The 19,583-nt window shown below is 55.9% G+C and overlaps 1 protein-coding gene across 1 annotated transcript; it reads right to left on the reverse strand.

Annotated features, from left to right (window-relative positions):
• Window positions 1-664: 664 nt before the first annotated feature.
• KCTD15 (potassium channel tetramerization domain containing 15) lies at window positions 665-16,131 on the reverse strand. The gene is made up of 7 exons (XM_036929884.2): window positions 15,966-16,131; window positions 14,221-14,319; window positions 12,492-12,584; window positions 11,699-11,874; window positions 6,835-6,979; window positions 4,687-4,992; window positions 665-3,575 (listed from the first exon to the last, which is right to left on the reverse strand). The coding sequence occupies exons 3-7, from the start codon at window positions 12,555-12,557 to the stop codon at window positions 3,417-3,419; spliced, it is 852 nt and encodes a 283-aa protein (XP_036785779.1). The 5' UTR covers window positions 12,558-12,584; window positions 14,221-14,319; window positions 15,966-16,131; the 3' UTR covers window positions 665-3,416.
• Window positions 16,132-19,583: the final 3,452 nt, after the last annotated feature.

Genomic DNA, 19,583 nt, shown 5'->3' on the forward strand with positions numbered 1-19,583 from the left:
CTGTGTCTCCTAGAGTGTCCTCTGGGGCCACTGAGCTGTTTTCCTATCTCTGGAGAGTCAGGAGACAGGAAAGAGTCTGATGGGATGGGGCCATATTGGTAGGCAGTTTGTCTTTCCAGAGAACGTAAGTCTGCTTCCTGGGTGGAAAAGAGGGCAGCCCTCCAGCCCCATGCTCATTAGGCTCTGCTAATTTCAACCAAATTAGCCTTTCCTTGGTCAGAGGCTCAATGGAGATTGCATTCCCACTTTTCACATCTGTGTTTCTCTGCCCCCTTTTCAAATGTACTGGTTTGGTTTACACATGCACATGTGCATAATCAATATAGTGCAAAAGGCTTGAGGTTCCCTGAATACAGGAATCAGGTTGGGGTTTGGGAGAGGTGAAGGCAGTTGCTGCCTGCACTGCACTCATTCCCAGGTCTGCCTGCCTGGTGCACACTGGGCGCCCGGGGACCTCACTGCTATTCAGATCCCAGCCCTCCCTGCGGCTCCTCAGAGCAGGACAGTTTGGTATTTGGGACTTGGGCTACTCAGGGTCCTATTCTGTGACCATGCCAAGTCTCAGGTGTGAGGAGTGGTGGTGGCTCTAGAATCATCCAAGCCAGAGTACCTTCTTGTGGCTGCCTCAGCGGATTAGAAACAAAGCACTGGAGCTGTGTGCATGTAATTCATAAAATATCCTTTATTCTAAGGAACACAGTCAAGTGGTAGCTTAAAAAAAAACAAAAAAACCCCACCACTTTTTAAAAGATACTATTAGTGTTGTGACCTGGCTTTGAGCCCCCACGTGAGGACAGTGGCAGAAGCCACCTACTGGGACTTTGTCTGGTTCTCCCCTGTGCTGGTAGAGGTTTGGGGGGAAAACAGGGAAGTGCTGGCACAGCTTTCTGTCTGGTTGTTTATAAAAAATAATCAATTTTGAGGCTTACAAACAACAGAAGAAACACTTATACCACTAGTAGTCCGGGCACTACAAAAATGTTTGAAAGCCATCAGTAATTTGTGCTTACTGTTTGTGGGGATTATATATACCAGACTTTTAGCATTACTATGGGAATATAGTGTATTGCTCTGCAAATTCAGGAAGTTCCCATGTAAAATCATACTTCCTGATTTTACTTAATTAGTAAAGAAATAAATTAAGACTAATGTTAATTCAGTACAGTGGTGACTCTTTTTTTTTTAGCACAATGGTTTAATCAAAAAGATAGTTTGCTTGAAAATGTTAGGGACTATCCACCATCAGTAACCATACTATCATACCAGAAAATTCCAAAAACACACAGCATTGAGCTGTTTTCACAAGACTTCCTTTCTAATAAACACAATTTATCCTCCTCTTGGATGTGAGCCTCAGATGCCAAAATGCAGATGTGCTGGTTCTGGGTGCCTTGCTAAGGGAAGGAGGTGCTGACCAAATCTGTCTGGCAAATTAGATTGTACGGTAGGATGGCGCCTGCTTTGTGGCCTCAGATGGCAAGACGCTGGTCTGTGCTCCTGGCCTCCAGGCAGGTCGAGGCTGGTGCCCCTTACAGGGCATGTAAAGTGTCTTCATGGGTTAGAACATAAGGGCTTTGAGGAAAAATACAGGAAGACTCATTAAAATGGGAAGCCTACACAACTGCATTCCGATTCCTTCCCTTGGAAAGAGACGCATTGAGGATTCATGCTGCAGGTTGCGTGTTGTCCCCCAGCCAGCTTGAGGCGTGGACTGCCTCCTTCTTCTGCTCTGTAGGGCTCTAAAGGGGACATCAACCTCAACCAAAAAGCCAGAGAGGATGGAAAATCTCAAACATTTAAGACTGGGTTCAAAAGCCCCTGGACACCTTTTGTCTGTTTTCCCAGTTTGCCTCTAGTTAGGGGCTGTAAGTCAGAGTTCAGAATCTGTGCTGCCCAGGGGGGACAGGAACACAGTGAGGAAACACCCAAATGCAGTAAATAATGGCCAGCTCAGGGCCCTGCCCCTGCCCCTGCTCCAGCTGCTGACCGTGGGTGGACCTTGGTTTGTGTAGAAGGGACAGAGGGAGGAATCCCACCTGCAAACCTCCATGCACAATGTGGGGTGTGGGACTCTGGCCACTTCTGCACAGGACTGAGCCTCAAGTTTTTTACTTTATAGCATCATTTATGGCATGAACTAGGATCGCAATGTGTTTACACAAACACATGACAATTGTACATCAGCATCTTTACAATATTAAAGGAGTCATATACAAGTCTACAGGCATGGTACACAGGGCAGTGATAGCCAGGGTGCCCCAGCCACCGAGCAGTTCTCTGCCCTTCCTCAGTCAGGAAGAACCAGCGCTGGGGAGTGTGACAAGGCCAGGGGTGTCCATCGTTGGGCCTGTCATCTGGGAGGACCCCTTGGGGCCAGTCCTCATTGGAATCCAGGGCCACGAACCCCAGGGATGCCTGGGTCTGTTTCTTAGTGGTAGGCTAGTGTAACAACAGCTTAATTAAAATTCAGTGTGCATATTAGTGTGGGAAAATCAGAGCTGGGGATGGCTTCCTGAGCTAGTGACCCAGAGGACATTGCTGACAGATGGGTCCCTACACCATGGGGCCCAGTCCTGAGGTAAGGATGTGGTGTGGCCCCAGGGTGGTCCAGATGGGAAGAGACTGCAGGAGCCTGAATGCAAGTACAATCAGAGAACTGCAAGCCCTGGGCATTAGTAGGTCAGGTGACCCACTAAGAATGGCCTGGGAGCAAAGGAGAGGGTCTCAGATGGTTCCAGAGTCACCCATCCCCCACACCAACACCACCCTCCTCTCAGCAGCCCCGCCCCTGGGGGCCCTGCTTCAGCCCCTAGGGCACTACCATTCCTACTCCTAGAGCAGGGACCCGAAGTCTCCAGGCCCCACTCTGCAGGCACCTGGGCCCATGTGCCCGCAGCTCTTCCACCGCATGGGCAAGCTGCACGTCCGGCTGAGGACTAAGCACCAGATAAAGGAAGCGTTGGTCCTTGTCGGCCTCTCTGGCTTGTGCAGTTAGTTACTTCTGTTTTAAATACTGTAGAAAAATAAGTCATCTCTGACGCAAGGAGACCCACTGGAGTCTGCCACACATGGAGAAGGACGAACAGCTCCTCTGGAGTGGGCAGGGAGGCCTCCGCTGACCCTGCCTCGCAGGACACTGTGCCAGGATGGGGAGCCGAGGAGCCTGGTGAACTGTACCTACTGCAGCATCTTTGGGTCCCATCAACAGTCCTTCAGTAGGCATGCCTCCAGCATCCCACACTCTGAGGCCATGATACCTGGAGCCCTGGGCCCTGGGCTGGCTTCGGGCCCTCCAGCCGCACCCTCAGTCTCACACCCACCGCTAAGCAGGCATAGGCAGAACTCCCCTGTACTGTTTCCAGGTCCCTGGTGTGCACCCAGGGCCAAGAGTCCTCAGGTGGGCACTAAGGCAGGGCCTAGTCCAGGGGCTCCTGCTTTATCCGGACCGAGGTGGGGGTGGGCTGTGGCCGCCGCTCCTCCCGGCAAAGCACGTACTCGCTGAACTGGGAGGAGTCCACACCACCCCCACAGGATGCAGCCACACTGAAACCCCTCTGGAACAGCCTCTCCAGGACCTGCCAGGGAAGAAAGAAGGGTCAGCAACCTCCAGCTGCAGGTGTCTGCCTGGTTTGGCCTGGTGGGCACAGGCCAGAGAAAGTTAGCTTCTCTTGTTAAAGTCTGTCTCCTTCACGATGCAGGTGCATGCAGAACCACCAGCCGGGCACCCCCGGGAGAGACAGTGGCAGCCAGGGCCTGGGGCCCATGGAGTGACCCAGCCTGGGTGGATTGCCCCACCCTGCTTCGGGACTTTGCAGCCTTGACTGATGGAGGGAGAGCCTCAGGGCCTCCCTCCCTCACTGAGGCCTGCCCCAGTAACAGAGAGAGACCCTGCCCCTGGCCTCTGGGCAGCCACCTGCTTCCCTGAGCTCTGAGTCCCAGATGGTTTGAGGCCTGGGGGCTCATCAGCTCAAGAGAGCTTGGAGTGAGGAGGAGGAGGGGCAGTCCTCTCAGTGTCAGAGTCTCTGCAGGCCTCCATGCCCACGTGGGCTTGTGCCTCCGGGAGAGTGTGGTCTGGTCACTGCATGTGACAACTGTGTCCTGTGACCAGCAAGTCCTGACCGGCAGCCCGCACACGTGCGTGGGGACCCGTTCCCGGCACAAAGCCGCTCTGCCCTGAGCCTGTGGTAGGAGTCTGCTCTTGGGGCTGGAGGAGCTGGGGGGAAACAGGCCCCGCTCCCTCTTGGGATTCCCGTCTGGAGAAGGCCAGTCCAGAACTGCTATGGACAGCTGTTCGGGTGCCCTGGCCGCAGGCTGGCAGTATGAGGACGGGGCCTGCAGGCCACCTCCACTCCCAGCCTCTGCTCCTACTGTCTGGGTCTCATTTGAATCCAAACTCAGACTCTGGGTGTCAAACAAAGCACACTTTGTTGAAAATACTCTGGGCCATTTTTATAGAACATCCTTTTGGAAAAAAAAAGCACAGATCAATTTTTTTAAGTCCATCCCCCAGGCGCCATCATTTAATTATGAGCGGGACATAAATTATGCATCGACACATTGTTGCCTTTTCTGTAAGATGGCACAGGGCTTCACCATGTCAGGGACGGCGCCTCCCTCCATCTATCCCTGTGGCCGGTGGCTGTGGGGAGGCAGGGGTGAGGTGAGTGGGGTGGGTGCAGCCCTCACCTGCACGGAGTTGAGCCGGCAGTAGCCGTTGAGTGGGAAGCGGATGACATGCGTGGGGTCTTGGTTCCAGCCGGCATTGACAGAGTTGCACATGACATCCCCAGTCTCAGGAAAGACCTCCTCAATGAGGGCCTTCTCGCCACTGAGCGCGATCCTCTCTCCCAGGTCGGGTGTGACCCGCACCACCAGGCAGTCACAGGCCCGGCTGCGGCGCCTCTGTTCCTGCTCCTGCTGCCAGCGCTCCAGCTCTCGCACCATGGGCTGCAGCTGGTAATACCGTGCCTCCTCATACAGCAGGCTGAAGTCCTGGGGGCACACGCAGATGGGGTGAGGGCAGCTGGGGGCTGCCCCTTCCAACCCCAGGGGAGCTTCCTCCCACAAACCCATGGGAACTGGGACACCCGGGGCACAGTGTAGCCTCGGATGGTTGTGCCCATTGTACAGATGGAAAATGAGGCTGAGGTGAATGTGAGCAAGCACAAGGAGTCTAGCCTTGACCCAAGGGTAGAGGCTGGTGTGCACCTGTGCCAGGCCTCCTGTGCCTTCCATCTGGCCCCAAGTCCCAGAGCAGAAAGGAGACTCTGGAAAGATGGGGAGGCTGGGCTACAGGAGCCTGAGGCTGTGCCTATGCCTGGGGACCGGCTGCTGTCTTAGAGTCCCAGAGAGGAGAGGCTGGGCAGAGGGCAGCCCTGTGCTCACCTGCCCCACGGGAGCTCACAGCTCAGCAGGAGGCAGAAAAGACCTGCCTGGGTTTGATTTAGGGCATCCTCCTCTGCCAGCCCTGAGGCCCCTGACCTTTACTTACTGACCTCCTCTGAGCCTCAGCTTCCTTGTCTGAGAAATGGATGTAAACACTCAGCTCAGAGAAGGGATGAGCCTCAATGGACAAGATCTGCCAAGCGCCTGGCCCGCTCCTGCCTACTGGGCAGAATGAGGAGGTGCCTGCCCAGTCCCAGGCCAGGCCACCTCACCCCTACTGTCCCCTAGACACACGCCCACCCATTCTCGCCTCAGCCTTCAGTAGCTGGGGACCCATCACTCACCCCACTCACGGGGACTCGGCTCAGGGCCACGTGGTGAGCCTGAGGAGCCCTGTGGGGGAGGCAAGGGGGCCAACCGCGGAAGCAGGGCCTACCCCCAGGCCGAAGTCCCTTCCACGGGCTGGCCCAGCCTCTGGAAAGGCCCCAGGGAGGCCTCAGTTCTAGCCCCTCCTCAGGCCCACTGTCCCTAGGGACCCATTCTGTTCCTCCCTCCTGGGGTCTGCTCTTGAGGATTTAAGCGGTATCTGCACACAGCAACCCCCACATGTCTCCACCCAATACCCCACCAGCAGTTCCACGGGGTCTCCTGGGGTACACTCTCCAGCCCGTTCCTCTCCTGGACCTCTGGGCATGCACTCAGGACACAAGCTGCAGGCTGGGAGGCACTCCCGAGAGCCCCTTTACTCACACCCGTGCACACCCAAGCACTTTTTGTTCACCATCTATCTCCCCACTAGACTGTCAGTGCTCTGAGGACAGAACCCACATCTGCCTGTGGTTCGCTGTATTTTCAGCCTGAGTTCAGTTGTTGGCACCCGTTAACTCACATGGATGGAGGACAAAACAGCCCAGGGCCACTGGGCCTCTGGGTGCCAGGAGGAAGGAAGGAAGGACGGACATTTGCTGGTTCAAGCTGAGGTAGCCCAGGCCTGAGGTTCCCTCCTGCAGGATCCCCAGAGGGCCTTGCACCGAGGCAGGACTCTGGGAACCAGGTCAGTTACCAGGCACAGGCTCACCCCGAGATCTGGGGGTAACCTTTGGTTTAAAGGGTGTTTGATTTGGATCAGGGTTTTCCCCCTGCCGAGTGCCAACAAGAGACAGATTTAGGAACCTCTCACCCCTGGGACTCTGGGGCACAACAGGCCTTCAACACGGCAGACGTGAAGCTGGCGTAAGTGCCGCTGCCTAATTGTTGTTACACCCTGATAAATAAGCTAAAAATGTGAGAAAACAAAATTAGTTTAGAAAAACTGATTTAGCCCTCGGCTTCATCGTTTAACTTTTTATGGTTGCCATGACAACAGTGGGTCCATTTATTAAGTCACAGCGTCCCCTGTGTAATGCCACAGTACAGACAGCGCAGGGGAGCTGCTGGCTGTGGACTTACCTTGAAGTCATCCGGGAGCAGCAGTTTCGACGTCCGCAGAAAGCTCAGGATGTAGCGGAAAATCTCCCCATCCCGGTCGATGAAATAATGTTGTTTCAAACTGTCCAGGACAATGGGCTCAGTGCCATTGAAGAGGCGGCTTATTCTGGAAGAGACACAGGGTGGGTGTCTGATGGAAGAGCCCGTCCACCTGCCCTGTCCCACCCTACAGGGCCCACCCTGCTGCAGGGGCGAGGAGGCTTACACGTGACTCTGGGACTGTGCCAGGCCTGACATGCAGCAAGGCAGCCAAACCAGAGAGGACACCAGTGCAGCGAGTAGCACATGCCACATACCCTGCCTACACTCATAAGCCACAGCCAGAGAGAGACACACCCAGCTGCACATGCCTGCCTGCCCACACATGTTATAGGGCTGGAAAACTACAGGAGACAGACATAGTCTCCTTGCCCCATGTACACGAACCCTTGCCAGCCAGACCCACCCAGAAAACTCCCACCGACCACCGGACACCCCAGCCCACAGCCACACACCGGGTGATCACCATGGAAACCAGCCAAGGCAGTCACTCACATCCACCTTGCCCAACCCACACAACAAGCATCAGATGTGGCACACCTGGGCCACAGGCACAGGGTCACATGGCCCTTCCCTCGCAACACACAAATCACAGGCAGCCCCAGACACACCAGGCCAAGGACATAGCAGCCAGCATGAGCCAAACAGAGACACAGCTGTGTACACTCAACCAACTCACAGCCATTAAGGGAGCCCTTGGGGAGAAACCGAGGCAGACAGAAGAGACAGCATGTGAGCATGTGTGCCATACTCGAGCCATAGCACGTGACCATAGGCACATGCACCACAGAGGCAGTGCATGCACATACACCACAGTGCCTGAACATGCACACACGTGTCACAGACGGTGCACAGCTGGGAGGAGGCTATGGGGCGACAGGTTCCAGCATCCTGTCCTCTGAAGGGCAGTGGTTCTGACAGAAATGCAGGACCTGTAGGAAGCTCTTGGGGGAACTCTTGCTGCCTGTCCCCATCCAATCCTAGGAGGAGGAGCCTGGCCTCAGAGCCAAGTGCCCAGGCTCTAGTTTGGCTAACTCCCCTGCAGACCCCAGGCCCAGCTATGGCCAGTTAGAGCCCTAAAGAGGGGTGGGGACAGCCAAGAGCTTGACTTGGGAACAGAAGGGAGGCTGGCAGCACCTCCAGACATCCTTTGGCAGGCAGGGCCACACACTTGTCCCCAGCTAGACCTGGGGGAAGGTTGCGCCAGCCAGTGCCTCCACCTCTGATCCCCAGCTGCACCAGCAAGGACTTCCAGGGATGCTCTGCTCACCTCAACAGCCCACTCTGTCCACTCCAGGCCACACTTCCTGAGGCCCTGCCTTGTCTCTGCCATTGCGTGTCAGGGCCCACACGGGGGGCAGAAGCCGAAGGGTTAGAGCCCCAAAGAAAGCCTGTCTCGGGGCTTCCCATCTACACATCTTCCACTCTGGCGGCCTGGCACAGTCCAGGCACTGCCATGAGGGTCCACCCAGGTGTGGAGGGGCCATGCAGTCACCTGTTCCCACTCTGAGGCATGGCCCAGTCTAAGGCTGCCTCATGGACGGGCATGAGCAGGTCAGGGCCTGCGGTGAGGTGTAGAGGGCTCCAGCCTGTGGGACCAGCATTGCAGCCACCCAGATACAACCCATCACAGGGCTCCAAGGGCCACCGAGTCCTATCCAGCCCCCAGGCCTGGTGACAATGGTACTGGGGGACACAGCCATCAAAGCTCCCAAGACCTGGTCTCAGCAGTGCCTGAGCATTCAGATGTCAGAGTGATGGCCGACAGCTGAGGGTCCACACGTGGCATCTTCAGGAAGACGTAAACCATATATATCTACAGGTAAGCCGGCAAGTCTGAAGCCTTAGTCTACCTGTGGAACTTCCTCCACCCTTCTTAGCTGAGCGCAAACACTCTGTGCAGCAGCAGTGTTCTAGGCCTAGCTGTGGTGCACATCTCTCTGAGGTCAGGACTGGCTGGGGCTCCAGACCGTCCTGTTGCTCTAGAGGACACCCAGTCCACCCGGGCTGGCTGGCTTCTAGGTTGTCTTATTGATTCAAGGCTAGAAGGTTCTCAGTCTACCTTATATCAGGATTGGCTGGTTCTAGGTCTTTCTGTGGTTCAGCGTCTCTTCACAGGCCCAAGGCATTCCATGCCCTCAGGGTCTGAGGCTGCCAAGGATGTGAGCAGGTTGAGGGAAGGCAAGGACTCACCACAAAGGGACCCCCAGCTACCTGTAGGATCTGAGGAGTCCGGTCCTGCCCTGGGCCACCTCTGAGGGAAGCTGCAGGGTTTGCGCTGCAAACTTCAAACGTCCTCCATGAAATAAGCTGACCAGGTCTGACCCCAGTTGACATGGGTCTTTTTTTCTTTCTTTTTTTAAAGCTTTGACTCTATTTTCCTGGATGCTTCAGTGGAACATTTTATTAGTTCTGAAGCTCCTGGCCCTTTTAATGTGTTGCTCCCCACAGCTAGGATGGATGTCAATGGCGGACTGAGACAGTAGCAGCTAGTTAACGCCAGCAGGCAGGACGGACCCAGGTGGCAGCTCCAGAGCATCCACTCCCAGCCCCGGACAGTACCCTCAGCTGTGTCGGCGAGGGCTGATGACTGTTTCGGGCTGACCAGTGGTGGCACCTATTCCTTGTGTTGGGGCCACCCTGCCAGCCAAGGACCAGAAGCCCAGTCATAGTTCTGTGGGCCCAGCACTGCCTAGGGTGGGACTTTGCTAAAATCCAGAACTCCCAGGTGACCTTACAGTCTGCATTCTCCATCTCCTGGTGACTCATGCCTCAGTGCCACATGATGAAGAATTGATCTTTGTTTCCAGAATGGGTGAAAAAGTTTTCTAATTTTAATGAGTCACTCAAAAGACAGACAGATCTGAGGGGCTGTTGCCGGCACAGCTGCCCAACCCACTTCCCAGGCCCGGCCTGACCCACTGTCCCAGGACAGTCCTACAAGTCATGCCACCTCTGGCCTCTAGGCCAAAGCTTCAGGCCTGGGGAGCAGCTCTCCCCTGAGCCAGAAGCCATTCAAGCAGAGCAACAGATACATCTTGAGCCCTACCCCCAGGAAAGAATGCAAACTGCCACCCCCTCTGGGTAAATTCTGCTGCTAAGGGTCCCACATGTCAGATCACAGGGCCACAGGGGCCTCAGATCCCCAGCAAGAGGGCCCAGCCTGCTGCAGGGCAGGATGATGGACCAGCTGCGCTGTCAGTCTGGGATGGGGGTGGCCACCCCTGTCCTGAGGCTCCAGGCACCAGCCTGGAAGCAAGAATGAGGAGGCCATTCCTGCAGCCCTGGGCTGTGATTACTCCAGAAAGGCAAGTATCTTATTTCAGGAAACACTCTTCCGAGAGGTTGTGGGTAAGGGATTTATGAATTTCACTCACAAACGTCGTCAACCGATTAAGGGATGATCTATCTCAAACAACTTGGGAATTCCGCAGAAGGCAAAATTGAAATTAAATAAGCAGAATCCATCTCCCATTCTAGAGAGAGCTCTGCAAGTGAGCGTGCAGGCCAACACTGCAATGTGGCTTCGTGGCTGATGGCCTCTCACAGGTCCAAGTTTACGGGTGCCCCAGGCCCAGACTCTGTGGGGTCGAGGGAATGACGTCCCAACTGCCAGCAGTACCCCAGACTTGTCAGCTTCTGACCCAGACACTGCACCCACCTCCAGGGAGCACTCCTGCCCCCATGGGAGCACTACACAAGCTCCCAAAGCAGGCGCCTCCCTGGTACTATGAATCCTCCATGCTGAGCAACCACACCGGAGACGATGTAGCCCAACAGGAAAGCTTCCCAGAGATGATCCCTCGGTGTCTGGGGGATTAATTAACTCCTCTTGCCTTTTTAAATGTATAAAACAGGGGCAATGCCCTGCCGCCTTGGCCCTCCTGTTCCTCAGCCCTTGGTGGCCGCCTCGCTGGGCCAGGAGCAAGCAGTCATGGGCTCAGAAGGCAGAATGTCGCATCATCCCCAGGACATGCTCACAGAGACCCACCCATCCCACCTTGGGTCAGTGGTACTGCTATGCCAATGGGAAGCCAGGCCCGCCCCTGGAAGAAACGTGGGGGAGTAGGCCGGTGCCCAGCATCTCTCACAATGGGCACAGGAGTCAGGAGCACCAGGAGCTTGGCAAAGTGCAAGGCACCCTATTGGGAGGGTCCTCGTCAGAGACACTTTATCTGCTGATAGGGGCATGAGGCTCATGCTTATCCACAGCCCCAATGTCCTGAAACAGCCTGTAATTCCCAGCCAGTCACTACAACCACCCCCACGCACCCACCCACAAGGTCCAACAGTGGCTACCCAACCCAAAATGGCAAACTGCAGCACCCCCTCTTCTCTCCCCTTACTTTACAAGGGTTAGAATAGGAAACAGGATTAAATACTTCTCTCCAACATGGCTCCAAGAAATACATAGCATTGCCTGCAAGTGATTCTCTGCAGGCCAAACCCAAGTCTCATTTAAGAAGAACCTGAAGGTATGTGAGGTTCCCCCGCCAGCTGCTGGCCAGTTTCAGGTGGGGCTGGCTCTGAATAAGTGGCTTCTGCCAGTGGGTCAGGAGCTCCACCTAGCACTGCTAATGCTACCAGCTTAGGGTCACAAGACCCCATTCAAAGCAGCTTTCAGCAGGCAGACTCAACCTCCCAAATCCTAGTTCTCCAGGTCTGAGTGAGTGGGTGGGCCCTGGAGAGCCCTGCGTGTCGACTAGCAGAGGAGACAGGCCCCACTGGCTGCCGGTGCAGCCAGTCACCATCACACACCTGGTGCTACAAGGGTCTTGGCTCTTACCTGGAGTCAGGGTACTTGGTGAGTGTGGCCAGGCTGCTGGTGTACATGTGGCCACCCACGTCAATGTGCACAGGTGCATTGGACTTGGTGAGCTGAGCTGGCAGTGGGATCCCCTGGGCAGCCAGGGGAGACACGGGCGACCGAGTAAGAGACAACCGGGACATGCTTCCTCCCTCCTAGATTTGGAAACAGGCGGAAACAAGAGTTTCTCCAAGATAGCTGTGTACTCCCTCTATTTCTAATGTTATCACAGATCTAATCAGATCACTTCTGCCTGTGCCTGATCACATATTCAGCTGACAAATTACGGCCACCACTGTAATTAAGTGTATTTGCATCATTTTCTTCAAAGTACCAGAGGGAAAAAGAAAGATGCTTATTAGCAATAAGAAATCAAGAAAAAAAAAAGATTTCAAGGTGTCAGCCTCCAGGGGCATAAAACAAACTGCAAAATTCTAATTAAAGGTCACAGGCTTATGTGTTAGATGTGAAATATCCCCTGACAAACGAATCACCAATTTGTGAATTGGGACTCAGGGGTTTTTGCAAGTTTGTCTCAGTAACGAGACACCTCTAAATTAGTGACTTCCTCAGCACCTAAGGCATTGAGTTTTATACATGTAGTAAATTTCACATCAAATTAAGAGCATTTTTGTTTCAAAAAATACATAATCCTACAGTCACTCAACAGCCATCTCTTGAATGCGGTGGCTGCGAGGAAGGGCAGCAGATGCTCAGGAAGAGGGCAAAGAGGGCCACCAGCCGCTGACCGGCCCACCCTGCTGGCTCTCACCACAGTGCCGGCGCTGCCGTGGGTGTGAAGTGAGGACCCGCTCGGCCGCTCCTTGCGGTGAGGCATCTAGGCTTCCATCGCTGCCCAGAGTATCTGCAGGAAGCACGGACAAAACCAGAGGGCTTACTCCTCGGTAAGTGGGTGCCGTTGCCTCCCACGTAGTCAAAGACCCTTAGAATTGTCAGTACAGGCTCTCTGGGATCCCATGCAACAGCACCTGGCCCTCTCCAGATTCCACCCGCCACAGTCCTGTCCCCACAACCCCAAAGCAAGCCTCTGGGCCGTAGGAGATCGCGCGCGCACACGCACGCACACACACACACACACACACACACGTTTTCTGGGCAGCTCCATGTCTGCTAATTCAGCTAATGACAGTACTGAAACATATGCTCACCATTATTGCCCCAAAATGTTTAGAACAAATCTGATTTTTCTGGTATTTTGGTTTAGAGCCATGTTACCAAGCGTGTCTCCTCTTTGCATCAGCAGAGAACCCTGTGGACCATGGCTAAGGGAGGATCCTCCACCCTCCATGGGCAAGGGAGCCCAGAACCTCTCTGAACATGGTCACCACAGCATCAAGATGTGGCTTGCGAGTGGCCAGACACAGAGAAGCTGCCTTCAGCAGCAGCTAGGGTACAGGGAAGAACAAAAGTCAGTTAGGAAGCCACCTCTCCCCTATGGCTCCTAAGAATGGAAACTTGTCTTTGTCTAGTCTGCACCCCTGCAGTTTCCCTCAGGCCCCCAAATGGCCTTTTCTGTGCCTAATATATTCCAGACTCCCTTGGGATCACACTCCGCCACCCCCAAGGCATTAGAGACCTGGCCCGATGGAAACAGGCAGCAGCTTGGCAAACGGACCCTCTCTCCTGCTCCTCTCCAGTTACGCAGTGACTTTCCTCTGTGCTACAGCTACCTGGAATAAGATTGTCCCTGTTTCCAGAAGCTGCCCTAGGGTGCTCTGCAGCAAGGGAGGAGAAGGGCAGGTTTATGCAGCCCCTTACACTGACTTGGGGTTGTCTCGTGGGGCAGGGTTGCACAGCAAAGCACACGCGCACGCGCGCACACACACACACACACACACACACACACTTCCACAAGCCTAGCCTGAACTAATCTCTCACAGGTTTAAGTCTTGAGGGAGTGACCTCCCTCAAGGGGTGACTCTGTGCCTTGAAATTCAACATCCAATTTAAAAACATGGACCAAGGTCCAATGAGCATCAAATCCTGCAAATTTAAGGTTACTCTCCTAGGATTTGCTTTGCCCTTAATGTCCTGGCAAGTTTCCTGACATGACACAATGCGGGTGGGGGCCGTCATTAGCAGACAGTGATGTTTTATGTTACCCTCACTGGGGGCTGCTCTGGGTCTACTGCTTTGGGCATTCCTGAGTTCTGGAAAGCTGAAAAAAGAAAAGCAGGTCATTTGTCTCAAGGGAAGTTCTGAGAAACCAAAACAGAACGCAGGATGGGTTCTCCTGCCCTGGGAGGCTCTGCTGGGGGAGGAGTCAGAAGGAAAGCCACAGCTGAGGATAACTGTGCTGGAAGGAATTCCATGGAAATTCTATCAAAGCTGACTGCACAGTGTTTCCCTACTACCAGGACACTTCTCAAAAGTGACATTTAACACCAGTGCGCATCACAAAAGCTGCTCGATCCTGTTCTCACCCAGCCTCTTTGCCATTGCAAGCACAACCTGATGTTCATGGCCAACCATAAACTCACCATTGGAAGCCCCAGGCTTTTCGCCTCGAACCGAACCTCCTGTGCTGCCTCGGACAACCGCATCTGTGCTGGACAACGACCCTTTCCCCGAGACCACTCCTGAGGTCAGAAGCAGAAAAGTGGGTGCAGTGAGAGACACAAGTTCATTCCGCCAAGTCCAGCATCAAACCCACGAACCGGCCCAGCACGCCACGGCCCTCCAAAGGCTCAGCCAAACCGCCTGTTGCACGAGCCTCGGCGGTGGTGTGTGCTCAGGGCCTGCGGGTTTCCAAACTGGCTGGGTACTGACCCGCTTCTCTGAGCTGCGGCGGGAGCCCCGGGTCCCGCGCCCGCCCGCCGCTGAGCCCCGCCCGCCAGAGCAGAGGGAAGCGAGCAGAATGCCACGCTCATTTACACACAAAATGATTTTGTGTCCCATTGTGCTCGCAGTTGTTCAGCTCTCTGGGGGTGATTAAAGTGGCTGAGCTGCGGCAGCTTGAGACGATTTCACTAAATCGCTTCTTCGTGAAGTCGCTTCTTTGCTAAGCTGTTATTTTAACCATAAAAGGTAAACAGAAGGCGCCTCGCGAGCTCCCTTCAGCTCCGCGCCCTGGGCGCCAGCCCGGGGCAAGAGTGCCAGGGAGCCTACAGAACTGTCCAGGGGGTGGGCCTGGAGCGGGGCGGGAGGGCGACCTGGTGCGCGCCAACCCCAACGAGGAGGCCGCCGGCCGGTGTGAACTTCGGGACGGCGGGAGCTGGCTGGGCCGAGGCAGGCGGCGCCGGGGGTGGGGGCGGCCACGGAACCCCCAGCGCCAGGCAGGGCCGGGAGGGGTGTGAGGCGGGGGCGGGGCGGAGGACAAAGTTAAATCAAGAGGCAGACACTTAGAGACCACAGATGGGAAGCTCGCCTAATTAAGGACGTAAAAGCGCTTTTGTTCTCAAAGTTTATTGTTGCCGGGATTAAAAAAAAATTAATTGAAACTAATGCTGTTATTCACTCGTGCAGTTAAATTCCTTCATGCACATTTGAGACACAGAGTGCAAACTTGAACCTCATCTTTTTGCAGTCGGGGGTGGGGGGCGCGGGAGGACGCAAAGTCGCTCTGGCTACGCGGACGGGGTGTTTGCGAGTGTGTGCCCAGTGCGCGTGTCCAGGTCAGGGAGCACCTGCGGGCAGCGGGATCCGGAGGCGGCGGTCGCGTCTGCGCGCCGCCGGCCGGGGACCCCAAACCCTATGCACCTGGGACCCCAAGCCCTACGCACCTGGAACAGCCACCAGGGCCCGCTCCTCCCGCCCCGTTTCGGACTCGCGGGGTGGGCGTCAGAGGACGCACATCTGTCCCGTTAGAGACTTTCTCTCTCTCTGATTTGGGCGCCAGGCTGAGCCCTGGCCGCCCCGAAGCCCCAGCTGCGTGAGCCCGGGTCTGACCCCGGAAACTCGGCGGCCCTGCAGGGCGCTTGGCCCTGCACTGAGGCCCGAGTGTCGGGACCCGCAGCACCCCAAATCCCGCCCCGCAGGGCAGGAAGCCGGCCCGCGTGGTGAGGGTCCACCTGGGGCAGAGCCAACCCACGTGGGCAACCCTCCCCTCCCGCGCCAGGCCTTTGTGCTGGGTGCCCCCGCCGCCAAACCTCACCGCCCAGCACCGGGACAAAGCAGCCACCCCCACCCAGGTCCGAACCACGGCCGGGCGACTTTCTCAGTGGTGCTGGCACTTTGGGGACAGGGGTGCGCGGTGCTGAGCGGTGGCCGCCCGCGCGGGGCTTACCTCGGAGCCGGAGCGGCAGATCCGGCTCGGGCGCAGCCCCCGCCCCCTGCAGCCACCGGTCTCCGGCGCCGGGCGCAGCCTCGCCGCCTGTGCTCGCAGCGCGGGTCGCTCCGGTCTCGTCCGGGAGTTACTTTCGCTCTCGCCCCCAACCCTCCCCCCCCTCCCGCCCCGGCCCCCGCTTCGCGCGGCCCCTCGCGGCGCGGCGCGCCGGGGCCTCCCCTCCCCGCCCTCCCCTCGCCTCCTCCCCTCTTCGCGGCCGCTGCCGCCGCCTCCTCCTCCTCTTCGCGCCGCTCTCCGGCTGCCCTCCCGCCGCTCCCACCTCTCTCCTCCCTCCTCTCTTTCCAGCGGCCTTCCCCGATTGCTGGTGAAAAATCAGCTCCCCACCCCAGTCAGCAGCCCGCGCCCCGTTGCGGCCGAGCCCGCACGCAAAGGGCAGCGATCCGGCTCCAAATTACCCAGCGCGGCGAGCGCGAGCGGGAGCGCGCGGCGACTCCTGGCTCGGGGCTCGGCTGCGCCGCGGGGCAGAGGATTAGAGTCGCAATTAGCTCCGCGCGCCCGCGCCTGCCGCGCTCGGCGACAAAAACGCGCTGTTTCCCCTCCTTTCGCTGGGCGATCCCCGCCCGCCTCTCCCGGTTCCCGCGCCTTTCCTCCGGGGCCTCAGCCAGGACTCTCCCGGGAGCGGTGCGCCGGGGCCCCCGCGCCCTTGCCGCCCAGTCCCCCGCCCCCCGCCGGCCAGCCACGCGGCGCCCGGGCCTCCTCCGGGCTCGGGAGGGGGCGGGGGAGAAGCTGATTTTAATCATTGTCATTTCATCTGATGTAATATTTCCCCGGGCACTTTCAGCTGGGCATAAATTTTCGGCTCCCAAATAAGTAACACAGGGCACGTTTCTCACATTTCTTGACTCTTCGGTTACAAAGAGAAGAGCAGCCGCCGCCGCGGCGCCCGGGGGTAGGGGCGGGACTTGGGAAGAAACTGGGCTGCGACTCGGCCGGAGCGGGAGCGGAGCCGGGGGCCAGAGCCGCCCCCTCTCGCCGGCCTTCCTCCCCGGGTCTTGGCCCCGACTGCCCCTCGCCCGGGAGCAGCGCTGCCCGTGACGTCTGCGGCACGCGGTCCGCCGCCGCGGGGGAGGGGCGCGCGGGGGGCGCCCGGCCAGCAGCCCGCGGCCAGACGCGCCATTTCCCTTGCGCGCGCGGCGCGACGGAGACGTCTGCGGCCAGAACACCCCGCAGCGCCGAGGCCAGCGCCCGGGGCGTCCTCCCGGACCCCCGGGCCGGACGCCCTGACCTCATCCTGTCCCACCTCCTCCTTCCCTTCCTCTGTCTCCTCCTGCCCGTGCGCCCCGCCCGTGCCCCTTTCCTGCTCCCGGAACATTCCCGGCTCCTAGGGAACGGAACGGGAGCCTCCCGTGCGCCCGGCCTGCACTGCGCCCGCGTCTGGCCTCGGGGACGCCCGGGCCGGAACCTGGCTGTGCTGGAGGGCGGGTGCGCTCCGCCTCGGAGCGGCGCCGGGGCCCCCTCCCCGAGCTCCGGCCGGCCCTGCACGCCCTCTAGCGGGGGATGCTCGAGGCCGGCCCGGGGCCGGGGGCGAAGGGCGCTGGCGGGGAGGAGGACGAAGAGGGGCCCGCTTCCCTGGACTAGGGTGTCTCACGCGTGGAAAGGGCGCCGGGACTGCGCTTCTGTAACTTCTCCACGCGGGAATAAGGAGAAACTTTCCTCCTAAAGGGAGGCTTTATTTATTTATTTATTTTAAAGCTCAAACTACAGAAGAAAGGGGAAATTTTCTCATTAAAGTTACATCCCTGCAGTTAGTTCAATTACTTGATATATGCAGAAGATGTTGTAAATTTATAGATTTAAATAGCTTACAAAGATGCCGCAGGCCCCATCAGTTAATTTCCTTAATTTATGGAATTTTAGCGGCTCCTAGAACAGAGAGGGGCCCTGGAAGTAGGTCAGGGATCTGTGCACAGGCTTCAGCGCTGCCCGTGGGCTGCCCACTCTGACTCCCACACCCTAGTGCCTCCGGGCTTCCGGCTTCCAGTTCCGGCCTGACAGCACCCCACTGCTCTCCACGCCCTGGCCAGGCCAGTCCTGGGAGGTCTGCTGGGCACCATGGCTGTCTGCCCAATCTCTCCATGGCTGCTCCAGGCCAAGGAACAGCAAAGCCCCATCTACAGCACCCCCGCTCCCCGGCTTTGAAGGGACGGACCCAAATAAGAAGTGAAGCAAGTACCCAAATACTTTGACCTCCTGAGTTCTCCCTTAAATGCTGCTGGGCTTACAAATGGAGACGGGCCTGTATGGGTGCCCTGAACTTCTTCTTGGATTGAACCTTTCCCCTTCCCAGGCTGTCTAGTGCTTGCAGGAAAGTGGGGGGATGTATGAGGGAAAATACACCAGCCTCCTGTTTGAGTAGCACAGACCCACTGAAAGGCTGCTGGTCATGGCCCTGTGGCCCTCAGTGCCTCTCACTCCTCTCCCCCTCTCTCCTAGGAGCCTGCTAGAGCTTCTTTGTTTTGTGTTCAGTATGGATGAATATATACATATAAATTAATACTTAAAAGATTGGTATAAACTAAACTGTTTTAGGAAACCACATGGTGATGTGATTAGTTTTGGTATTCATGATTTAACATTTCTTTTCCCACTAGATGAAGTTTCTAAGATTTGCAAGGTACATGTCAAGGACGGGTGTATAAATGGATTTTTATTTATTCACAACTCCAAGACTAATTGCTTCTCTTTGCCTCAAGGCCACGAGATTGGTTTTAATATGACACTTCAAAAGTATTCATGGAACTACAGAGATACTAAGAGTCATTGTTTAAGAGACGAATCTCACCGTGGTTCTGGTGACCCTGAAAATAGGATGCTCCACTTTATTTTAAATTCCTACTTTCTTTTTTTTAGGGTTTCACTTTATACCAACTCTATTAAAAATGCACACTGTAATCGAAACAAGAACTGACCATTTTGAAGGACTTCTATTCCCTTAATATTCCTGGGAACTTTGTCTTTATATTCCTGAATCCTTTTTATGAAAGAGCTGAACTTTATACATGTCATTAAGAAGAGTAAGTTTGGTTCATAATTTATTCTCAAGTGTTTTAAAAGTTGCGGGCTAAATGTCAACCATCTTTTATATTGACAGACTTGGACATGGACTGTGATAGGCATTTAATGATCTGTGTTATATAATGCAATGGTGAGGCTTTTTTTTTTTAATTGAAGATGTATAATTAGGACTGAAAACATATTGAAGCATCTTGTGAAATACATCTTGTTTCATTTCTGTGGTCTAAGAGACGAAATTGGATGTGCCTAATTGGAATGTAACTTGCTTTCTCAGTACATTTGACTAGCACTGAAGCCATTACAGTTCGTATTTTAAAAAGCAGGTTCAAACCTTGCTTCCCGGCTCCTCTGCACTTGCTCATGTGAGGTTACCTGATGGTGAGTCAGGCCCTACAAACCAGGTGCTATTGACAGACCTAAGTCTCTAGATGTTTCAAAGTGGCTTGCAGTGTGATTTTGAATTTCATTGTTGTTGATGTTGTTCAGCCTCCCCAGGAAGGTGGTGACCAGACAGCCAATGAATAGTCTGAGGCCCTCTGGGGG

Source organism: Manis pentadactyla, chromosome 15, assembly GCF_030020395.1.
Source record: "Manis pentadactyla isolate mManPen7 chromosome 15, mManPen7.hap1, whole genome shotgun sequence".
Lineage (NCBI taxonomy): Eukaryota > Metazoa > Chordata > Mammalia > Pholidota > Manidae > Manis > Manis pentadactyla.